Here is a 16,998-nt window from a genome sequence, read left to right on the forward strand (position 1 = left end):
TCTATGTTCAAACCAATACTCATTAAGGTATGTTTCTCAGAAAAAGCATAGTGTTTTTTCTGTTCCTCCTCCCCGTTTCCATCGAGGCAGTCTGCTGCACCTGGCTGATAGAAGCTGCCTTTTTGTCTTCGTGTTATTTCCTGTGTCACTGATTGATAGTTTATGTTGTGTTTCTACATGAGAGTTGCTCACTGTTTATTTAACTCTGGGATTAACTGAATTTCTTGAATTGGAAATGTGTGCTTCTTGCTGCTGGTCCGTGGCCACTCTATTTGAGAGCAAAAGAAGTGCCACAAAGCCTAGAATGAGAAGAACCACACCACCTTCAGACCAGGGATTTGTAGTGAGCTATGTGCTATGTTTGATTTAATATTTCTAAAAACAAAAGAAAGCCCAGATGGAGAGAGAAAAAACCAGAAGTGATTACAACTGAAATGAGTGTTCTTGGCGTTTTAAATCTAAAATTATGGCTAAGTGGTGAGCAGAAGCTGGAAAAATGACGTAAGACACTGTCTCAAGAATTTTGAAATTAAATGTGACTGTTCCACAAGCGGAAAGATGGTTTTCTTCACTGCTAACCCATTTCATTGAAGGCCCATCTGCCTGTTTCTGCGTTTCATACATGTATTTACTGTTAAACTCTGAGCTGCGGCAGGAAGCTGTATCAGCCTGCAAAGCAGAGCGGAACACAGCTAAAGCTTCTCCAGCTCAGAGAGCTCCAAGTGGTTACAAGCTTGGTTTTGCCAGTGAAGTGAACAGATGTGTCTTAAGGGGGAGAGGTGTTTTGCAAGAAGGGTTTCTGGGTTTGGTTTTCTGTGTTTTTTTTCCTGGGTTTTGGCTTTTTTTTTTTTTAATATCCCTCTCTGGATTGTAACAACACATCAGATGGTTTATTCCGTTTTAATTTACCTCAAGAAAGGGCTTTTGTGTGTCTGTATGTTTATTTTTTTTATCATGGAGCTCTCTACTTGCAATGAGGACATTGCAACATTCCAGAAATGGTTAAAAGAAATCTGCCGGTTCTAAACTGTTATGAAATATTTCTTCTTATTTTTTTCAAGGTTAGTAGCAAAGATGAGGACTTTCTGGATCTATCGGTTGATGTGGAACAAAATACATCAATTACACACTGTCTAAGGTAAATGAAAATATTTGTGGATGGAAAAAATACCTGCCCTTGGTTAGAAGGAGAGAGCTTGTTGCTCCGTTGTGCAACAGTTGTAGGCTTTGATTTATGGTAAAATATGTTGTGTTCAGAGTGCTGTTCACTTTATTTTTATCATGGATTTTTGAAGCTGCTAATTTCTTAGTGGTTTTTAGTATTTAATGAGTTCGGTGGTTTCTTAGTGGTATGTAAGATTGATTTTTCACTCTCTTTCATGGGGATTTTCATGTGTTAGATTATGTAGTCAGGTTTTACCAAAACTAAACATGGTGTATTTGGTTTCATAATAAATTCTTGTTTATTTTAATATTGTTACTGCATTTCAGTTGTCTGGACCTGATGTTTGTGGTCACGCTATTTTTTTTTGCTGATAGAAATTTGCTGCGTATATTCAACTGCTGGATCCAAGGCTTCTCAGCTGCTAGGATACTGAAAACTGCATATAGCATGTGGCTTTTTAATAGCTGATAATGGATGTATAATTGCCAGGAGCTGAAAGATAATCCAGACTTTGTCTAGTCAATGGCTAATGGCTGTAGATCTTAACATTTAATGTCTGCCACCAAAGAAAATGCGGAGTGGCTACTTCTGGGTACAAACCACAATCACCTTATTGCTGTTTATTACCTGTTGTGTTGGACTCCTGCCCAGAAAGTATGCAATTAATACCTGAGGGGGGAATTTCCAGATTTTTCCAGCTGAACGTTGGCACTACATCCCAAGCCTGGGACAAATACACCTAAAATGTGTTCGGGAGGTACGAGCGATATGAAGAAGAAGAATTTAATCTTCTGTGTGTGCTTTGGGTTTTTTCAGCAGTATTAGCAGTAACTTTTTTAACTGTATGATGTGACTGAATATCTCTGCTTATCTGACTTTTCTTTCATTTCCACAGAGGATTTAGTAACACTGAAACTCTATGCAGTGAATATAAATACTATTGTGAGCAGTGCCGCAGTAAACAGGAAGCACAGAAGAGGTAAGGTTCAAATAGTCAGGCTAATGTAAATGTCCTCTTCAAATGGGCAGCTGTTGGGAAAATACACTTTGTGGACTCAGTGAAAAGAAAACGTAAGACTCTTTAGGTCTGTGTTTGTGGGGAGGGGAGTAAGGAAAAGTGGAGAGACCAAGTAATTTTGTGGCAACCTTATCAGAGAGAAATGAAGAGATTAATTTTGTATTCCTGCCAGAAGAGCTTATATCTGGTGCTTCCAGACATTCACATTTTCCCCAGTTAGCATTAATCAGCTTAAAGCCACTGAAAACTATCCCATCTGCTTTCACTCCGAATACTATATACAAAAATCTTATTTCTCACCTCATACTTGGTCGCAGCCAGAGCAGCAAGACAGATTTATTCTATCTCTTCCTTTCCATTGATGTGATGAAAAATTGATGTTTTCAACATAGACAGTTGTCCTGCATTCAGATATCAGTTGTGTAGGTAATCCTTCAGAATTAGTATTGCCTGTTCTCACTGGAATGAGAAAAGCAGCCTTTTGAATATCTCCATCAACATTTTAGATGCCTTTTAAGAAGCTTCTTCATATTGAAACTGTTCTTGAACCAAACTTTGTTTTAGGTGATGTGCTAATACCTTGTTCTTTTTTTTTTTTTTTTTAACCTATTTTTGTGGTTCAGAATGAGAGTGAAAAAGTTGCCCATGATTCTAGCTCTGCACTTAAAAAGGTTCAAATACATGGACCAGCTGCATCGATACACCAAACTCTCCTACCGTGTAGTCTTTCCCTTGGAGCTCCGGCTCTTTAACACTTCAGGAGATGCTACAAATCCTGACAGAATGTATGACCTTGTGGCTGTAGTTGTTCACTGTGGCAGGTATGTTGGGTTTGTGCTTTCCAGACCTTAAATTAAACGCCTTTCCTTGAAATTTTTCCTTGAAATTAATGTAAAGTAAACTGACTATATGGGAGCATGCTAGGCAGCGTCAGAGCTAGTTGTCCAAAAATATTTTGAGGTTTTTTTTAATTGTTTCAGTCTTATTTTACTACTTTTTTACTGTTTCAAATTTTGCTTTCTGAGTACGCAGTCCAAGGTTTGCTGTTTTCTCAGCTTTCAAATATGGTGGCAGATGTTTCTTTGAACTGTAGCAAAGTAAAAACAAAAAAGAACTTTAAAAAACCCGAAAACAACAAAAAAACCCCACCTCCAACCCACCTTTCCAGGAAAGCTAAATGAAATAAAAATAAATCTTGGAAAAACACTTACTAAAATAGAATGAAGTTACAGGTCTCATGTTGCTACTTGCTAAACAATAGAAGTTTTTTTAGAAGCTGGTGCCACCATGTGGAATAAACTGTGTACTGCTGGTTTTTAAAAATATCCTTATTCTCTTTATTAAATACTTTTTGTTGTTGTAGTGACTTTAATTATGTTTTTAAAAGCAAAGAAGAAAAATATTTAAGCACTCTTAGGAAAAAAGCAGTCATGGAAAGCAAAAAAAATATAACTGCCTTCTGGAAATGTGAGCATTTTCTTCTATAGAATTCTAATTTGCTATACCTGTAACGACACTCGCATGTTTTAACAATGGTAATTAATAATTCAGATGTATTAAATGTCTTTGCTTTTTCTTCTCAAACCCATTGTCTTACATGGGGCTTTTAGGAGTCCTGTGACTCTTCTGGTTCCAGTTCTTACTGGGAACTTACCAGAGACTTAAGATAAACTATATTTTCTAAATATTTTGAGTTCTCAGAACTTGTTTTAAATATTTTGCCCTTACAGTTTGACTTTTCATGTAGTCGCTCTAAACAAAGGAGTTTTGTTCTGTGACAGGTTATGTGTTGAAGTATGTCAATAATAATTCTGGAAGGGCTAGAGAAGTACTTTTGCCTGAAGCTGATCTGAATGTAGGTTGTTTTAAAGCTTTATATAGATGCTAAGTTAAAAGTAAAGCCAGAGCGGGGGGGCGGAAATTACTATTTTTTCACTGTATCTCTGGACTGTTCTCTGAAAATTTGAGGTTAGTAGATTGATAGCTCATAGTTTTCCATCCATACAGTTTATTGTCCCAAACTGCCATCTTTTCAGGGCAGTCTGCCCACCTTTACTCTGCAGGTCCATCTCACTTTGAGTTACCTCATTTTGTCGTCCCTTCCCTTCAAGGTAAACATTCTGGATAGATGCGATAGAATCGGACTGGAAAAGTGGGAACAGCACTTGCAGAAGACCTGTCTGCAGTCAGCCATGGGCTAAACCACACTAAGAATTAAAAAAACCTCCAGTGCAAATAAAATATTTTAGACAGTTATTAGAATTTTTGAGCGGTGATCAAAATACTCAGCAGTGATGAAGGAAACACAACAGTGATTGAAATAACTGGCTTCTAATTTTGTTTTTTGATAGACATGAATGACTATCTGAAATATTTATGAAATTTGTGTATTTTGATTATACTGTATTTGCAAATAGCAAAGACAGAAATTTTAATTCAACCAATTTGGGAAAGCCTAAGAACCTCAACAATGGTATGAGTAGTATTAGGCCACGTTAAGAGCTGGGAAATCAAACTCTGCCAGTAACAGCTATAACCGCGTGGGAGAGCAGTGGTCCTGCCTTTGTAGGCACAAGAGTAATGAGTCTTCAATCCTTTTTTTTTTCCTCTCAGTGGTCCAAATCGCGGACATTATATCACCATTGTGAAGAGCCATGGCTTTTGGTTGCTGTTTGATGATGACATTGTAGAGGTAGGTCTGCTTTTACGTGGTGAAAACGAGAGTAGACAGCATCACTCTCCAGCTCTGGTTTTGTGTCTGGGATTAGCTTTTGTACCCGTGAAAGTATTTCAGGAAAACATAAGCACAGAATCATTCTGGACATTTCAAAAGTAAACTTCAACATTTTTCTGTATCTACATTATAGAAGTATTGTGGAGAAGGCCAAACCAGCAGGAGGGCTGGATTGACACCTCAGGCATGGCCTGGTGTGTGTCCTGTTCGGGCTGAAATACCACAAATTTGTTATTCAAGATCTGAAATGTTCTTGTTCCAGCCCACCTTTTGGGCTCTTTTTTGTTCCTAGCTCACTTTGTGCTAGTTGCATTTCATTGCTGCATTTAAGAACTTCTGACCCTTTTTTGTAGGCAGTTCTCCTCAACAAATTGAAGTGTAGAAAAACTGTAAAAAAAGATATGGGAGACAGCAGAAGGGTCCTGAGGGCACACAGAGATGTTTGCTATTGGCAATAATGTTTAAACAGGCTGCTCAAGCAAATTTTCCCTTAACTTTTCTACTAATGTATCTGTTAGACTAATATCCAAAATATTTATATATCCATGTATTTCACATCATTATTAAGCAAATATCAAACAGTAGAACAAATACCATGGCAGACCTGCCTTTTGTAAAGATGAAATTGTACTGTTTGCCTCTGAGATCTCATGGTCAAGGTTAAGGCCTGATGCTAAGCGTCTAAATAGGTACAGCAAAATCCTTGCTGGTGTTGAAATAAAGATGATGTACTACGTTCTCCAATTTTATTTTATTTTTTGAATCTTCGCTTAGCTTTGAGCATCAGGGCTGACTTCCCCTTGATTGAGACAGGCAACTGTCCATAGTCATACAAACTTTCTCCCATTATTGTATTTTGAGGGTTATTTTCCTCTTGTTTCTGTCATGGCCAAAGTATGTAATTGTGTTGGCTACTTTTGGAAATAGTGTTCACTTCAAGATTTTTAAATGCAAGTATTCGCTGTCTTTTCCATCCAGGAGAGAAACTTTACATTTTAAAAGTAGACATAAATTAACCATCTTGTTCTTTGCTTGTTTTCTATCAGTCACTTCTATGGTGTATCTTAGCTTTTAGGCCAAAACAGAGTTTGATTTTATCTGCAAACACTGTTGGCACTTTTATAGTGCCAAAACATAGATTTTTAAGTAGGTGCTATCCGTTACTGGACAACAAATTCAAGGAGCTAGGATGTAGTTCCTCTCTCCTGGAGGCATGCTTTTTTTTTTTTCCTTTAAGTTGCTTTTCTAACTTCAATCATGGCTTTCGTTTCTTTAAGTTCACCTTCTTTTACAGAGTTTATCTAAAATGCTGTAAAAATAAAGCTCTTCGATCTAAAATTTTTACTTTTGGTGTTTTCCATGGCTCTTTGAGTTTTTGCTGTCTTGATTACAATTAGCGATGTAGCCCCGTCCTGTAGCACTACCTCTGCCCCAGCTGCGGATCTGGAAGTTTAAGATTCCTCTTTCTGCTAGAAGATTCTCCCTGGCTGGCGTTGGCATGTGGTGTTTGTTTTCTGGGAAATTTAGGCTTTGTTTTTCCTGCTGCTGGAGGGCATGAAAAATTGCCCATGAGAGTTTTGCACGCGAGTCATTTGAAATCACTAGCCCTTTCCGATGACCAGTTGCTCCTTGACCTGACTCTGGTTGGACTCGATGATCTGAAAGGTCCCATCCAACCTAGAGAATTGTATGAAGAGTGTAGCCTAAGGATTCCTCTTGGGGTTGTCCCAGAGGATCTCCTCACTGAGTATCCATTGTAGCTGCTTCAAAGTGTGTGATGAACACGAAGCTCACATCTCGCCTCCCTCTGTCTAGGAACCACCAACCTTTCTCTTTCCTCCACCTTCTAGAACTCACCTGAATTTCTGGCTGTTCAGTGGTTAAGGAGAACAGGGTAATGGAGGCTGCTCCTCCTCTCCTGATGCTGCTGGAAGAAGTAGCTGCAGTTTTACTCATCTGTTCTCTCTCTCCCCGCTTAGTCATCAGCTCTTGAGAATTAGTTCCTTACTAGTGCTGCAGGCTATTCACTGAAAAAATGAGGAAAAGCCGCAACTGCTTTTGTCAGTTCCATCTGCTGCCTAAAGAGATTTAAATATCGACTCTGAACTTGACCAAGTACTATTTTCAAACTGCTTGGGGTTGGCCATAAGGTGACACCACAGGAAATGCGTTGCTATGTATGACATGACAGAGGTTGTCCTCAAAAATGGAGTGGCAAAAAACCCACAAAGCACCTAAATGTGAATTCTGCATACGTTTCTGGGTTTAGGGCTGACCACAGGAGCCTTCTGCTCTGCAGAGACTCTTAAGAACCTGAAAGCAGACTTTTTTTTTAAATTTAAATTTATTTTCAAGGCTTTGGAGACAACATTCTAGGTGTGAACTGGCTACATAACAGAACAGCTATTAGTCAGCAGCCTTCAGAAGACGAGTCCAAAGCCCTTGTACCTTTATACAGATACTGCAACTGAAAGAGAACACAGGAGAAAGCTTTTCCCCCTTAAATACAGTTTAAAAGCCTTGTTGCATTTTTGGCAAGTGATATGAATTAATAGCTCTGAACTGTCAATAGGAAGTAGTTTATCCTTATTACCCACTAAATGTCAGAAGCAGTGAAGTCATATTTATTTATCTATTTGGATTTGGTTGGAAGGCCAACTTTCAATTAAATTGTGGATAGATGATAATCAAACATACTACAGCATATGTGAAAAATAACTGCATCAAATCCAGGAGGCAGATCAGTCCAAGTGGGATACTCTGCCAAGCAAAATTAATTGAGAAACCTGAGTAAATGATCTCTGGCTAATTTGACATGTTGTCATTAGAGCAGCTGAGCGATACATCACAGTGACAATGTTTATCTGAAACAGAGAGGGAAAAGTGTCCATCCAGGGAGGTCCCCGAAATGAGAGAAGGGGGAGGATGATTCTATGTCTCCGCTTAAATATTTGTTCAGAGTTTTGCAGCGTTCAGTTGAATGCTGTGCAAGGAAAGGATTTGATTTGGGCAACTAGAATAGTTGTCCGGAAAGGAACAAATGGTGTTTAAGCTCAGTTAACAGGAAAAGTCATCTTAATGCCAGGTGAGGCTGCAGAATCCTAATAGTTGTGAAGCCGTCAACTGGTTGTTGCTCTAAAGCTGCAACTGGGTAAAGCTTTGCTGTCCACAGTATATGCGATCAGCTAAGGATGGGAAAAATAGAGTCTATATAACCCTCCTATAGTTCCACTGTGTTTTCTATGGATAGGGAAATTAAAAAAGGAAGTTTTGCCATGGTAAAACTAAAAATATCTGTAGGATGAATTAATCTGTATCAAATGTTTGAGTTGCATTCAAAATGAGTAGTGGAAATAGACTTGATTGCATGGCAAGTTAGTTGGCACTTAAAATAAAACATGTTCGAGTTGTCTGCTAAAAATATTACAAGGCCTGAAGGGTGTTCTTTTGCTATTTTTCTGTTAAAATGTGTATCTCGCAGTTTGTAGTAGACGTTATGCTAATAAATTGTGTGAAAACGCAAAAGCCCTAAGTATGGCATTTAAATTCTCTGAACTCCTTGAATGGAGAAAAAACACAAAACATCTGTTTGGGGTTTTTTCCCCCCCTATTTTTTTTTTTTTAACAGTGTTTAAGGAAACTATTCAAGGGATGATTTCTGCAGCTCTGTCCTGCAGTCGGTGCATCTTCTGGAAGCTTACTGACTATGTCTTTCTTTCCTGTGCTTTAAAAAGGCTGGGAAAAGGATGGCCTCAACTTGCAGGTTGTTTGGCAGCGCCGCTTAGAGAACCCAAAGCCTTTGTGTTTGTGGTGGTGCTCACTCCTGGTTAGCGAGCGATGATTTAACGGGCTGCCAAATGGGGGCTGTGGCTGAGGAGGCTCCTTGATGGAGACATTTTCTTTTAAAACTCAAGCACAGGTTGGTCTCTGCTACTCCCTCTCACCATCAAAGCAGGAGTTCAACCCAGAGGCTCTTGTATTCTTGAATGTTTCTTTGCTTCCTTGGAGAGTAAAGGGAAGCTTTGGTCCACAGCAAATTCAGGTGCTTCAGCCTCTTGTCTCTCTGGATCCAGAATCCTAAAGGTATTTTAAAATACTGAACCACAGTGGAGTTTTGAGCGGCACAGGTCGTTGGGAGTATTTTATTTCAGTGGTCTTGCCCCTGCTCTCCTCTGACTGCAGACTCCAATGCAGTAACCTGAAGCCCATCGTTCTCAGGGGCGGGATCAAGACTGTTGAACTTGCATCTTTGAAAGCCCTTTAAAATGCCCTACAGGCGTTGCTGGTTGGAGTGTAAAATCAAAAACTGCTTTTCTGCACGTAGTTCACAACTTTAAATATAAACAGACCATTTAACTCTATTAATATGGCAAATAATTTATTTCTCTTAAAGCACAAACCCTGTGATAGCATTCCAGTAGATGTTGTACCAGCAAATCCTAAGGAAGGAAAGCTCTCATAAGACCAGAAGATCATAATCAGATGAGATCCACAGATTTGGTGGTATAATTACCAGTAGCTCTTGCAGGACTTCTGAATTTTTTAGCTGAATGTTAAATCTGCTCATGATGGTCCTTGTGTACTCCCAACTGTACTAACATCATCTTCGCTGATCAGTCACTGCTTATTTTCAGTTACTTTACAAACCTATAGTCAGGAAAGGTAACACCAGTCTGAAAGAGAAAGCAAATATTAAAAATGTCATGTACTCTTTTAAGGATACGTTTTCATGGATCCCTTTTTTTATAGACCAGCTTAAGAGTGCACCACTTTTGAGAGGTTTGTTATTTCTTCTTGATTTCTTTTTTTTTTTTTCAATAGTGAATAAGGTATTAAGTGGAAAAATGTTTTGTTGGATTCATTGATACTGAAATATGGCTGTATTAATACTGCAGGGTTTTCCAGCAGCACCTCCAAGAAGTGAAAATAATGCTTTGTCTGGGAAAGGGGTTCTTGGGGGGGGGTTGACTGAGGCTAATTGTAACTCTCATTAATTTTCAGAAAATTGATGCCCAGGCCATTGAAGAATTCTATGGGTTAACATCAGACATTTCCAAAAACTCAGAATCTGGATATATCCTCTTCTACCAGTCAAGAGACTAAGACAAAAGATACAAGTGTACAAATAAATGAAAAAAAAAAAAAAAGGGATCAAGATATGTCCAAACGGAACATATTTGTGACAGCAGAAGCAGTTCCTCGTTGGTGCTGTAGGACCAGGACAGATCCAGCGGGGCGAATAAAGGTTTCTCCCTGCCGTTTTGTGGAGGATTAGTGCTGACTGCCGTAACGAGAAGAGCTTTTGTTCCAGTTTTCTTTCTGGGCTTTTTTTTACGTGCTATCTTCCAAAATCTGTGTTACCTCTACTTGAAACCTGGCTGCTTATTTGTTCATGAACTGAAGAAGAGATTTAAAAGTAGCATTGTAGAATTTTTACCATTTAATGTTGGCCCGAGGCTATACCTTGGTTTCTACCATCGTCGTTTTTCTGTATTTTAGCAGAATGATTTCAATATTCAGTGTCAGCTGAAGGCATATTTTAGGATATGAACAGCAGCTGGTTGCTGGATATTTTTGGTGACTCAGACTTGAGAAGCAGTACAAAGCTAAGACATATTGGAAATGTCAAGTCTGTAATTTTTGTAAAAAAAAAAAAAAAAAGAGACAAAAAACCCTCTCTGTGCAGCATTATAAATTTCCTCATTATGCATTATCTTGGGTTTAGATAACACTAACAGCACTGCTTCTTTTTGTATTTTTATTTTTACTGTTCTGTTTCTTCTTCCGAAGGTGTAGAACTTTATCCATATTCAGCCTAGTCTATTGTGAGCTTTTCTTTTGAAGCGGAAATTTGGACTCAAAGCCACGTTGCTGCAGATTTAAGGGGAGCAGACGAGCAGTTACCTTTTGAAGAATTTGTCTGGCAACCAGTTGCTGTAGAAAGTTTGAAGTTACAGCATTTCTTGGAGCTATTGCGTAAACCAAAAGTGCCCTCATTCCGAAATGGGATCTGTTCAACATTTCATTCGATGTGTCGCAAACTGATGCAACTCGTGTTCTGAATCTATGCTAATACACACAAACAGCACTAATTGGGAAGGGTTAACCAAGGGGAGCGTTATTTAACTAATCCAGTTGTTCGTAGGCTGCGAGATAACAAACGTGAGAAGGAAAACCAACCAACCAACCCACCCTGATGTTTCCTTTCTGAGTGTTCCTCGTCGTCTGTTGGTAACGTTTGTGTTGATCTGGGAGTCCTACCACCCCAAAAATGCTTCTGATTGTTTTACCTCTATAGGCCTTGCTTCACAGGGGAAATCGTTAGTCTTTTGAAGACTGATATTAAGTAATTATCCATTACGTGTGTATATATTCTAATCTCAAGGATAACTGGGATGGGAAGACTTAAGGGAGTTCGTAAGAGATCTCAGAAAATCTTTGGTAATTTTCTTTTTTGACAAGTCCTGTTGCCGTGCCAAAGCTTGTTGCAGCTGACGCTAAACTACCAGTGGAAATGAGTGTTTTCCTTTCTTCATCTTGTCGGGTAACACAAGAGCTGTCCTCTGTGTGGTTGTTCCAGCGCAGCCCTTCATGGTATATACTGGTGATTGTTCTTCTTGAGGACATTTAACTTATGCAATTCTGTGGCTTGTACAGGATATAAAATATTTTACCAAAATATCGTCCTCAGGAAAACAGCATTTCACAGTTTCTTGTGGCTGTACGTATCCGTTTCTTCTTACCATGACCAGAAACGTAATGTTAGTAATTAACTCCTGTCTTCAACATGCAAATTAATCATTACCATTGTTTTCCGACTGGGTACAGGTTCCATTCTCCTGGCACATCTCCTCTTCCAGAAGAGAAAACACGGACGTTGGCTTTTTTTAATTATTTTTTTATTATCCAGAGTACTGTCGTTTTAAGAGACGTATTCAATAACAGCAAACGTTCTTGCCATCTTGTTCCTGTTGTGTGAAAATCGTTCCTGGCTTAAGAGTCTTCTCCCCTTGTTCACGCACAAGCTGTGAGTCCTCTCCTGGTGGCGCTACCAGAAGCCTGTCATGACTAAGTCTTGCAAAAAATGAAAAAAAAAAAAAAAAAATAGAAAAAAGAGAGCACTGAGTTAAAAATAATCTAAACAGTAAATACAAAAATTAATGTAGTACACTAGACATGTATTTTGTATATCTGGTGAGACATTTTTACAAATAAAATACCTGACTGAGAGATAATATTGAAAGATATATACTATAGATTAAAAACTGCTAAAAGTGCACTTTTGCTACAGATTTATAAGGAGACTAAAAGGAATTAAATTGGAAGAGAATGGTGTGATGTTACTTCTGTATAATAAATGACCCCAGCTGTCTCCAATAAAGGTCATGTATGATCAAACGCACGTGGCCCAAATGCTCTTCCTTCAATTCCGGTCGGAGGCAGAAATAAAAGTAGTTGGTTGTCGCTTGCTCTCCTTGGCTTCTCCCTCCCCGCTGCTGGCTGAGGGCTTGCAGCCACATAACCTGGGCAGAAGCGGTTTAAACCGAGATAAATTAATAATTCAGCGTGATAGATTATAAATGATATGCTGGTAAACCGAGGAGAGGTTCCGCCAGGGCCTTTTCCTCTGCCACCCGTCCCGCTGCTGGTGTTCCTTAATCTCTGCATCATCCTCTCCAGCTCCGCTGTTGCCTTTCCATGTGGTTTCCTTTTGCCTTCTCCCTTTTTCTCCCCTTTGCTGTTGGACTCCGTAGGACTTTGTTGCAAATATTATCTGACTGATCTGGAACAGAGACATTTAAAAGCAAAAATAGTGCCATGTGCTTGGAGCTTTTGAGGTTCGTTGCGGGACAGGTCTTCGTTTCTGCGTCGTTCACTCGAGTTCACTTTTATAAGGGGGTTAATTTGATCGGAGGCTGTTCCCATGGGCAGGAATTCATGGGAGTAGGGAAACAAATGGGATTGGAAAATGACAGCCCCTCTGTAAAAACACGTTTTTAAATCCAAAATACTGTCTGGTCCTTGTCCTGCTGGGTCACACATTAGCAATAAATAAATGGAGCTAATTTAAACTCTAGCGAACGTGAGTCTCAGTCACTTTAGAAAGAGCAATACCCAGAATTCGTTTTGTGGAGGGCAAACAACGAAAATCAGGACGTCTGAGAGCAATGTGGGCTTAGCTTTGGGTACCAGTAGGGCGGGATTGATACTGGGGTTTGGGGGCTGGTTTCCAGCTCCTCTCCAGACACTGGCGCTGGAGTGAGGGTGAAGACCAGCCCGTGGTGGCGACTGGTCTCTGCTGGCCAGCAGCGGAAGCCGAGCGCACCCGTGTTGCTGGTTCACTTCAGCAGCTCCTGCGGTTTGTTGGTGGAGAGGTTCTGCCCTGAAGCCTTCAGAAACAGAGGGGTTTTTGTACATTGGTGTTTGTGCTTGGCGTGTTCTATGTGCTTGGCGTGTTCTAGTTACCAGCAGGAGCTTTTAAAGTCACCGTGCCAGCTCGGCTTAGGGTATGTTGAAAACAAATCATATTTGATTGGTACAAGAAAGAAAATAGGCTAACAAAGGCCCCTGAGACAAGTAAAACCTTCCCATTGTAGTCCTCGGCATTCATCAAAAGGAAACAATCCCCTGAAACATAATTAATTCTCAACATGTAAAGTCCTGCTAGCGTTTGCCGTTGTTGCACTAATTAACCTTGGGGCTGCTTCTGTCTGCTTCCCTCCCGCTCCTGCAAAAGCCGTCCCAGCCACAGGGTTTGTTTCCACCTTCCCAGCCGGCCTTTGTTCCCTTCCTGGGAGCAGCAGCCCAAGGGGATTAGCTGTCGATGGGTGGGAGTTCAAAACGAAGCGGTGCTTCAGGACATGAGGGTCTTCTCGCCCTTTGCTTCTGAAAAAGAAGGAAAAGGGCTTGACCCTTCCTACCATCTGGGGCTGCTCGTTGTAACCAAACCAGCCTTTGTGTCAGCCTGTGTTTGGAGGGGATGTGTGCTCGGACCCCTGGGCTGGGGTGAGTATGTTGCTGCTGGTGGCCACGTGTGCCACAGAGCCTGTGGCAGCGTTGGACACGGTGACATGGACCGTGGAGCATCGCAGGTCCCCGGGCTCCTGCCTCCCAGCTCAGGCCGGTGCTTGTGGAACCTGCAAGGTTTCTGCGCTGCCCCCGGCAGGGAAGAGCCAGCCCTGAAAGGGAAGGACGAGTTGCACGGGGGCAGGGAGTTATTTGAGTTGCTAATAATGAGCGCGTTTAGCGGTTGTCAGTTGTTTTAAAAGCTCCCTGATACAAATAAAGCACAAATATAAATCACTGCGGTGGTTACCAGCGCTTCAGCAATGTGTTCTCTCTTCACCTTTGGCAGAAACAGTACAATCTAACAGATTTTTGTCCAGAAACTATTAAAAACTGCATTAAGGTTATGAAAATATGACTTTCGGACCTTGTAGGAGCATTGGTTACCTTCTGCAGAGCTTTTTCTTAACAAGAAAGCGTGATGAGATCAGCTGGGCCGGGAGAGGTGGAACGTGGCGTTTGAGGAGGTGGGGAGTGGACAGCCCCGGTTCCTCCTGCAATCCCCGAGAGGAAGGGGGTGATGGAGCGAGCAGCAGAATTGCTGAGCACCCTTCAGGGCTCCCCGAAGGAGATGGAGCTGCTGGGGTACTCCGTCGAGGGAGACAGGCTGCTGCGCTGCCGTGATGTGGAACGTGCCATGGACGTGATGAACATGCCTTGATGTGGAACGTGATGAAGACGAAGGGTCTCCAGCAGCTGCGGTTGGTAACTCATCCCTTCATGCCACGCTGGGATAGGTTTGTCTGGAGAGGTGGGTCTGGGACGTGGGAGACGATGGGTGTAGGAACAGATGCTCTCCCAGACCCACGTGGCACGGTGGGGACTGGCCCCGTGAGCCGATGTCAGGTTGAAGCACAGGGGCCTTGAAATGGAGGGTGGCTTTAGAAACCCCGAGAGGAGGAGTTGGGCCTGACGGGCGAAGATAAGAAAGGATTTACGAAGGTCTTAAAATATCAGAGCCCCCAAAGTATTACTCTAGATACGTTGGCCCAGATTTATTGAGGGCAAAATAAATGCTTTTGGTGCCACGCTGCTGGGAGGTGTCCTCTGCCCCTGGATCCAGCCCCAGGAGATACATATATATATAAAAAAATATAAATACATTCGATATTTTGCAAGCACCAGGTCTGCAGCGGTTCTTCGGCGTTTGTGGGGACTCCGGGTGTTCGGGGGGCCGTGATGGGTGGAAAGTCTCATCTCATCAGCACGTCCTTGCATCACGGCCGGTCCCTGGGGACAAAACCCATGTGGGTGGGTGTTTGGCTGTAACTGGGGCACCACCAAGTTGCCGTGTGTTTTTTCAAGTCTGAGCCACACCTGTAAGTCGCCCTTCCCCGTCACCTGGAGAAGCCGAGGTAAAAATCCACTGGTGCCAAGAGATTGCTCCTTTACAAACCTCTTCCAGGTCCCTTCGCTTCCACCCTCGCACCAGCAAACCCTCCGCTCCTCCCCGGCGAGGGCGCAGCGAGTTGCACGAGAGAGCACGTGGTGGTGACGGGGAAAAAGTGTTATTCTCGGCAAGCCTTTCCAACTCCTTTTTTAAAAAAAAATTTGTTTTTTTATTTTTTTTAATGTTAAACTGTTCACTTTCAGACTTTGAGTCACAATATTTCTCCGAGCGAAAGGCCACGAGTCTGGAAAAAATCCCGTTTTTTCCTTCAAAATTCTTTGCCGTCACTTCAGCATAAAGGAGCCAAACCACCCTGGTACCTGCTGCCGATGCGGGTGGAGGAACGGCCCCGGCGCCTCCGTGTCCCTGCGCCGAGGGAGCTCGCTGGCACCTTCCGAAGATTCCCACCGGGTGCTCGGAGTGTCCCCCGAAATGTGGGGACAATGTGAAGGTCAGAGAGCGAGTCTTCAGGTCGGGAAGGGGCATTTGGGTTGCAACAACCCCAGGCAGCGCTCCAGGCTTGGGGCAGAGTGGCTGGAGCTGCCTGGCAGAAAAGGACCTGGGGGTGTTGGTGGCCAGCCGGCTGAACAGCAGCCAGCAGTGTGCCCAGGTGGCCAAGAAGGCCGACAGCATCCTGGCCTGTATCAGGAACAGCGTGGCGAGTAGGACTCGGGAGGTGATCGTCCCCCTGTACTGGGCACTGGTGAGGCCCCACCTCAAGTGCTGTGTCCAGTTTTGGGCCCCTCACCACAAAAAAGACGTCGAGGTGCTGGAGCGGGTCCAGAGAAGAGCAACAAGGCTGGTGAGGGATCTGGAGAACAAGTCTCATGAGGAGAGGCTGAGGGAACTAAGGTTATTCAGCCTGGAGAAAAGGAGGTGAGGAGAGACCTTCTCGCTCTCTCCAACTCCTTGAAAGGAGGGTGTAGCCAGGGGGGGTCGGTCTCTTCTCCCAAGTCACGGGCGACAGGACTAGAGGAAACGGCCTCAAGTTGCGCCAGGGGAGGTTCAGGCTGGATATTAGGAAAAATTTTTTCACTGAAAGGGTTATCAGCCATTGGAATGGGCTGCCCAGGGAGGTGGTTGAGGCACCATCCCTGGAGGTGTTCAAAAGACAGGTTGACGTGGTGCTGGGAGACATGGTTTAGTGATGGTGTTGCATTTTGTTGTTTTGTGGGTGTTTATTTTTGTCAGTTAGGTTGATGGTTGGACAAGATGATCTTGAAGGTCCCTTCCAGCCTAGAAGATTCTGTGATTCTGTGATTAAAGGATGCCTGAAGCCACTGGACAGAGTAAAATGGAAATATTTTCATTCACTCATCGCCAAGGTGCAGTGAAGCGAAGAGCTGAGTGAAGGTTTTACCCTTATTTGCCTGGTTTCTCGTGGGTGGTGTAAAAGGGAAGATAAACCCAGGTTTGAATTTTTAGGGCCTCTGGGTTTCTTGAGCCCCAGACCCGGCAGAAAGGCCAAGCTTCGGTTTTGCCAAAGTTTCCCATTCGTCCCCCAAGAGAAGGAGGTCACTGGATTTGGGAAAACAAGTTTCTCCGCGCTGTTTCTCCAGGGTTTGAACCAAGAGCTTCAGCAGCGGTGACTCGGGGACGGTAGGCTTCCCGTGAGAGCTGGCAAC

The 16,998-nt window shown here is 42.4% G+C and overlaps 1 protein-coding gene across 1 annotated transcript in view; it reads left to right on the plus strand.

Annotated features, from left to right (window-relative positions):
• Window positions 1-10,561, plus strand: part of LOC141464378 (ubiquitin carboxyl-terminal hydrolase 12-like) — a 28,882-nt gene extending 18,321 nt beyond the window's left edge. The window contains exons 5-9 of the mRNA XM_074147260.1: window positions 1,062-1,138; window positions 2,061-2,144; window positions 2,807-3,004; window positions 4,797-4,875; window positions 9,919-10,561. Of these exons, the coding sequence (XP_074003361.1) occupies window positions 1,062-1,138; window positions 2,061-2,144; window positions 2,807-3,004; window positions 4,797-4,875; window positions 9,919-10,020 (540 nt within the window). The 3' untranslated portion in view covers window positions 10,021-10,561. The remainder of the gene's footprint in view (window positions 1-1,061; window positions 1,139-2,060; window positions 2,145-2,806; window positions 3,005-4,796; window positions 4,876-9,918) is intronic.
• Window positions 10,562-16,998: the final 6,437 nt, after the last annotated feature.

Source organism: Numenius arquata, chromosome 5, assembly GCF_964106895.1.
Source record: "Numenius arquata chromosome 5, bNumArq3.hap1.1, whole genome shotgun sequence".
NCBI lineage: Eukaryota > Metazoa > Chordata > Aves > Charadriiformes > Scolopacidae > Numenius > Numenius arquata.